Source organism: Nicotiana tabacum, chromosome 19, assembly GCF_000715075.1.
Source record: "Nicotiana tabacum cultivar K326 chromosome 19, ASM71507v2, whole genome shotgun sequence".
In the NCBI taxonomy this organism is placed as follows: Eukaryota; Viridiplantae; Streptophyta; class Magnoliopsida; order Solanales; family Solanaceae; genus Nicotiana; species Nicotiana tabacum.
Genome location: NC_134098.1, coordinates 101,860,711 through 101,868,084, shown reverse-complemented (window position 1 = coordinate 101,868,084; position 7,374 = coordinate 101,860,711). Strand labels below are relative to the sequence as shown.

The 7,374-nt window shown below is 37.5% G+C and overlaps 2 protein-coding genes across 2 annotated transcripts; both read left to right on the top strand.

The window, feature by feature from the left end:
• The first annotated feature begins 3,145 nt into the window (after positions 1 to 3,145).
• Positions 3,146 to 5,441, top strand: LOC107777776 (uncharacterized). The gene is made up of 3 exons (XM_075239245.1): positions 3,146 to 3,483; positions 4,140 to 4,690; positions 4,852 to 5,441. The coding sequence occupies exons 1-3, from the start codon at positions 3,146 to 3,148 to the stop codon at positions 5,439 to 5,441; spliced, it is 1,479 nt and encodes a 492-aa protein (XP_075095346.1).
• Positions 5,442 to 5,750: 309 nt separating this feature from the next.
• LOC107777770 (uncharacterized) lies at positions 5,751 to 6,507 on the top strand. The gene is made up of 2 exons (XM_016597899.2): positions 5,751 to 5,801; positions 6,067 to 6,507. Exons 1-2 carry the CDS (start codon positions 5,751 to 5,753, stop codon positions 6,505 to 6,507), a joined length of 492 nt encoding a protein of 163 aa, XP_016453385.2.
• The last annotated feature ends 867 nt before the right edge of the window (positions 6,508 to 7,374 follow it).

The following is a 7,374-nucleotide window of genomic DNA, read 5'->3' as shown; positions in this document are numbered from 1 at the left end:
CAGGACTTGAGACAGCATTATTGGTGGAGGCGAATGAAGAAGGACATAGTTGCCTATGTAGCTCGGTGCCTAAATTGCCAGCAGGTAAAGTGTGAGCATCAGAGACCTGGTGGTTTACTCTAGAAGTTATATATTCCTGAGTGGAAGTGGGAGCGTATCACTATGGACTTTGTTGTTCGACTCCCACGGACTCAGAGGAAATTCGATGCAGTTTGGGTCATTATGGACAGGCTGACTAAGTCAATGCATTTCATTCCTATGGTAGTTACCTATTCCTCGGAGCGGTTGGCAGAGATTTATATTTGGGAGATCGTCCGACTTCACGGTGTGTCCGTGTCTATCATTTCTAATAGATCAACGCAGTTTACCTCGCACTTTTGGAGGGCAGTTCAGCGTGAGTTGGGTACGCGGGTTGAGTTGAGCGCAGCATTTCATCCTTAGACGGACGGGCAGTCCGAGCGTACTATTCAGATCTTGGAGGATATGCTTCGTGCCTGTGTTATTGACTTTGGAGGTTCTTGGGATCAGTTTTTGCCGTTAGCGGAGTTTTCCTACAATAACAGCTACCAATCGAGAATTCAGATGGCTCCCTATGAGGCATTATATGGTAGACGGTGTAGGTCGCCAGTTGGGTGTTTCGAGCCAGGGGAGGCTCGATTATTGGGTACAGATTTAGTTCAGGAGGCCTTAGACAAGGTCAAGATTATACAGGATCGACTTCGTACAGCTCAATCCAGGCAAAAGAGTTATGTTGACCGTAAAGTTCGTGATATTGCATTCATGGTTGGAGAAAGAATATTGCTTTGGTTATCGCCCATGAAGGGTGTTATGAGATTTGGGAAGAAGGGCAAGTTGAGCCCTAGGTATATCGGGCTATTTGAGATCCTCGAGAGAGTGGGGGAGGTAGCTTATAGACTTGCGCTGCCTCCAGGGTTATCCTCAGTTCATTCGGTATTCCATGTGTCTATGCTCCGAAAATATCATAATGACCCGTCCCACGTATTAGATTTCAGCTCTGTCCAGTTGGACTAGGATTTGACTTACGAGGAGGAGCCGGTGGCCATTCTAGACCGGCAGGTTCGTCAGTTGAAGTCAAAGAGTTACCCTTTAGTTCGAGTGCAGTGGAGAGGTCAGCCTATTGAGGCAGCTAGTTGGGAGTCCGAGTCCGATATGCGGAGTAGATATCCCCACCCTTTCACCAGCCCAGGTACTTTTCTATATCCGTTCGAGGACGAACGGTTGTTTTAGAGGTGGAGATTGTGATGACCCAAAAGGTCATCTTATGCTTTAGAACTCGAATCTGCACTCTTAAGCCTTAAAAATCTCATTTTTACCCTTCTCGATTTGCGTGTGCAGTACGAGCAGGTTTCCGGAAAACTTTTATGTTGAAAACTAATGAAAATAAGAATTTTTGCCTTAAAAGTTGATTTTAGTTGACTTCGGTCAACATTTTTGGTAAACGGACCTGGATCTGTGCTTTGACTATCCCGGTAGGTCCGTATCGAATTATGGGACCTGGGCGTATGCCCGGAATCGAATTCGGAGGTCCCTAGCTTGAGTTATGAATTTTTGATGAAAATTAAAAGTTGAAAATTATTTATTTTTAAGAATTTATTGATATTTGGCATTGTTAGTATCGGGTCCGTATTTTGGTTCCGAAGCCCGGTACAGGTTCATTATGATATTTAAGACATGTCTGTGAAATTTGGTGAGAAACGGAGTTGATTTGACGTGATTCGGACGTCCAGTTGAGAAAATAGAAATTTTAAAGTGTTCTTGAGAATTTCATTTGATTTGGTGCTAAATTTAGAGTTCCAGGTGTTATTTTGGCGATTTGATCACGCGAGCAAGTTCGTATGATGTTTTTAGACTTGTGTGCATATTTGGTTTGGAGCCCCGAGGGTTCGGGTAGGTTTCGGATAGGCCACGGGATGTTTTGGACTTTGGAAATCTGGTTTTTTCTGCAGAGTCTATGTTCTGGCATGTCCTTCTTCGCGTTCGCGAGAGTACCTTCGCGAACGCGAAGAGTAAACTAGGCAGCTGAGGATTTCTTCTTCGCGAACGCGAAGGCTTGGTCGCGAACGCGAAGCAATGGGGGCGTTACCCTTCGCGAATATGACAAGCCCATCGCGAACGCATAGTATTAGGCACTGGGGAGGGGGAGTCAGCCTTTTCTTCATCGCGAACGCGAGCAATGTCTCGCGAACGCGAAGACCAGGGAAGGGTAGCCTTCGCGAACGCGAGCACTGCCTCGCGAACGCAAGCACTGCCTCGCGAACGCGAGCACTGCCTCACGAACGCGAAGGCTTGGCGGCCCATACACTTCGCGAACGCGATGAACACTGTCGCCCGGCACTTAACAGAATCCAAAACGGAATTTTTGCCAAAAAAACTCATTTTTCTCAAAAACCAAACGGTGAGGGGCGATTTTTCAAGAGTTATTCCTTCCCCAAATTGTTGGTAAGTGATTTTAAACCATTTTCTTTCAATTACCCATTACATTTCTTGAATTTTCAACCTAAAATCTAGAGTTTTCATGGTAGAATTAGGGGTTAGGGTAGAAAATAGGGATTTCGGGAATTTGGGGATTTAGACCTCAATTTGAGGTCGGATTCCAAAACTAATTACATACTCGGACTCGGGGGTGAATGGGTAAAAAGATTTTGGTTCGAACCTCGGGTTTTGACCAAGCGGGCCCGGGGTCGATTTTTCGACTTTTTGGAGGAAAAAGTTGGAAAATTTAATTTATGAAATATAATTGATTTCTTTAGCAATATTTGATATTGTTGAGTCATTTTTGAATAGATACGAGTGGTTTGGAGGTGAATTCCAAAGGAAAAGCTGTGATTGAGAATTAAGTGGCCTTCGGAGCGAGGTAAGTGTTGTGTCTAACTTCGGCATGAGGGAATAGGTATTGTGTGAGTATTTACTACGTGTTTTGTTGTTGAATACGACGTATAGTTGAGGTGACGAGCATCTATACGTTGTGGTCGAGTCATAGTACGCGATTGATAAAGGAGTATGCGTCGTACAATGATTTGGTTGCTTCAATTTTGAAGCAACTCGACATAGATTTTAGCTCAAGTCAATTAAAATTGAATACAAAGTAGAAGGAAATTGCACGCCAATGGAAATACACAACGACATGGGTTACATGATGTATGTAGAATTGAAAAAAGAGAACAGAGAATTCGGGATGTATCCTTTGTGTATAACAACAATGAACAAAGAAGTTGTAGCTGGAGGTAGTTTAATTCATGGCGACCTTGTGCAAATAGACGAAGCAAATCAAAGGTGTAATTTTGATACAAATGATACACTTGCTCTTGAGTCTGTCAATTCAGGTGAACCAATTGAGGTATTCGAACTGGACACGGATTTGATTATTTCAAAAACTAATCAAAGAGAGGTTATGGCTGGACAAGTATATAAGAATAAGGCTACATTGAAAGAGGTGATGGAGCATTATACAATAGCTGAAAGGTTTTAATTCCGGGTTGATAGGTCTAATGCTATCAAGTTTGAGTGTTCTTACTTACAACTTGTTGAACATCATGTTATATTCAAATGTATGGTTATGTATTTTGAATTTTTTGTATGATGTATTCATTGCAGAATTTTTAATGTATTTAGATGTATTTAGATATATTTGGATGTATTTACATGACTTTCATTGTTGTACTTATGAATGTGTTATGTATTTCAAATACATGTATTCATCTGTATTTTACTGATAAATAGTTATTACAGTTACTTTCACTGTTTGTTTTTATATTTACTTAGATGTATTTAGATATATTCACATGTATATATGTGTATTTTGTAATAATGTGTGTGTGTATATATATATATATATATATATATATATATATATATATATATATATATATATATATGTGTGTGTGTGTGTGTGTGTGTGTGTGTGTGTAGTGACTTTCATTGTTTGTTTTTAGATGTATATATATAATTATACTCGTATTCACATGTATATATGTGTATTTTGTAATAATGTGTGTGTGTATATATATATATATATATGTGTGTGTGTGTGTGTGTGTGTAACAATGTATTCACGTGTATATGAGTGTATTCTTTAATCATTTATACTGATCGTATATATTACGAAAATATATTTGCAGCTATACATTATTATGTATGTCAGGGGATTGTGAATGGAGATTTAAGGCTTCTAGCATTAACAAATCACAAATGATCAAAGTGAGAGAGTTCAATAATAAGCATACATGTCTGTTGAAGGATAAGGTGTATGAGCAACGTCAAGCAAGTAGTAGTCTTATCGGTGGTATGATTAGGTCCAAGCTTACTAATCATAAGAGGAAATACACACCAAAGGATATAATTAATGATGTGAAATCAGATTTTGGTGTAGATGTTAGTTACATGTTGGCGTGGCGGGCTAAAGAAAAGGCAATGAATTTTTTGAGAGGTGAACCGGTTGATTCATACAATAAATTACCAGGGTACTTATATACAATGGATATGACATATCCTGATTCGCACATTAGAATGGTAAAATCGCCAAAAACTGGGTTCATGTATGTGTATATATCTTTGTATGCCTTTATAAAGGGGTGCGATCATTGTAGACCCATTGTAGTTGTGGATAGCAGCAACCTAAAATCGGCATACACCGGGACATTCGTCTCGGCTAGCACGTTGGATGGTGTAGGTGAGTATGTTAAAAACAATATATATATATATATATATATATATATATATATATATATATATATATATATATATATAAGGATTATAATAAAATTTATTAATTTTACTGCCTAATAAAGATTGAAATACATTTTTTTAATATGTATGCAATTGTATTTACAGGTCATATAATGCCACTAGCATATGGTGTTGTTGATTCAGAGAAAGATGCTGCTTGGTCGTGGTTCTTTGAGCAATTCAAGGAAGCATATGGTGAGAGGGAAAACATGTGCATCATTTCAGATAGGAATGAGAGTATCATCAAATCTGTATCGAGAGTGTATCCAACGGTACCACATTTTACTTGTATATGGCATCTATGGAACAACGTATATAAGAAATTCAAAAAGAGTCATTCAAAGTTGAGCGAGATATACTTCTCGATGGCAAAAGCATACACACAGGCTGAATTTGATAGTCTAATGGAGAAGGTGGAGAAGGTAGATATTAGGGTGAAAGAATACTTGGAATTAGCTGGATACGAAAAGTGGGCTAGGTTGTATGCACCTGTTAACAGGAGATGGACCATGACGTCAAATATTGTTGAGTCAATCAATGCCGCACTTGTGTCAGCAAGAAAATTGCCAATATACGACTTCCTCGAAGAAGTTAAGAAGATGTTTGGACGTTGGAATTGCAGCAATCGGAAAGAAGCTTCACACACGTACACAACGCTTGGAAAAAAAATACCAGGAGATGCTTACTTTGAATGAGGCAATATCTACACGCATGACTATAAGTTTTTCTTTAAGTCATTATATCATGTATTTTGCCTGGTACAACATGTATTTATTTCTGATATAATTTATACTATTCACATACGGCATGCTCATTGTATTATAGCAGTTGTGCATGTTTTCTGTTTTATGAAATGTTTAAAAAACTGATCATTATATGTATACATTACTTGTTTATACATTTGCATTTCATTGGTTGAATTCAATGGTTTTGTTTCTAATCAGATGCATTTCCTAAGCAGATAGTCTATATGTTACTATATATCACTATATTCATCAGTTAAAATGCCATCATCTTTAATATTTTGCCAGCCTAAATATAGACTGTATTCCACGGTATTCAATATATTTCATTGTATATCAATGTATGTCTTTGTATTTTATATCTACATATATGTTTGTATTTCATTGTATTTTATACATATATATTTGTTTGTATTCAATATAGATGATGATTCTGAAAGCTAAATAAAAGTTTACTGTTGTATATTTAAAAAACAATTATTGTATATATCTATACTGTATTTAATATGTCTATTCTTTGAGATATATATGACTTTTTAAAAATGTTCAAAACTTATAGGTCTATGTTTAAATGTAGGTTGAACCATCGACTGAATACTTGCATATGGTGAACGATGAAGAAAGGCATTATACTGTTTGCCTCTTAGAGAGAAAGTGCAGTTGTGGACGGTTCCAAGTTGATGAATTACCATGCCCACATGCTTGGGCTGTCTTGAAGAGCAAGTTTCTAATGCCAGAAGATTATTGCTCGGACTATTACAAACCAAAGTCGGTTGTAATGACATACGAGGTGCCTGCGTATCTGCTGCTTGACCGAAATGAATGGAACATACCAGCACATATATCAGAGGAAGTTGTCTTACCACCCAAATGGAAAAGACCTCCTGGAAGGCCAAAGAAGAAGCACGATAAGCCGTTCCGTGAATTGTTGCAGAAGAAAAATCAACATTCGTGTAGCATATGTGGGCAGGGAGGACACAATAAGCGTACTTGTAGAAATGCTCTACGTAGGACTTAGTTCATGTTCTGATTTGTATTACTGCAATAACAATGTGTCATAGATTCCGGTGACATTTTGAAATCATACATATTGATTTGTTGGAATATTGGATTATTGCGTGATGATTTCTTTTTAGAACAGTTAGTAAAAATATAATTTAGTAAACTGTTGAATACATACTGCATTTATATTTTGAATAAATATGAATACACACAGGTGCAGTTATATCTGAATACATAATTACAATCTGCTGAATACATATGAATACAAAATGCATTACACATACAATACAATCTGAATACATTTGAATACTTATGAATATAAAATGCAGTACACATACAGTACAATCTGAATATATTTGAATACATGTGAATACAAAATGCAGAGCACATACAGTACAATCTCCTGAATATATTTGAATACATAATTAATCTCATGATTATATTTGTCACGACCCGAAATTTCCCACCGACGGGACCGTAATGGCGCCTAACATTTCACTTGCTAGGCAAGCCAACGTTAGAGAAACATTAAACCAATTCCTTATTCCCATTCAGTAATTAACAATAATTAACTAAGATGAAATATAATAAGTGCGGAATATCATAAAACTGTATTAATTACTACCACCCGAATCTGGAGTCACAATTCACGAGCATTTTAGAATTTACTACAAGTAATAATCTAAAAGAAATATAATTGTTTGAATGAAAAAACAGTAGAACAGAAAAGATAGACGGGGACTTCAAGGTCTGTGAACGCCGACAGATCTACCTTGAGTCTCCGGACAGCGGACCAATAGCAAAATCTCGATCAACCCGAGCCAGTATCAATTTATGCACAGAAAGTGCAGAGTGCAGTATCAGTACAAACGACCACATGTAC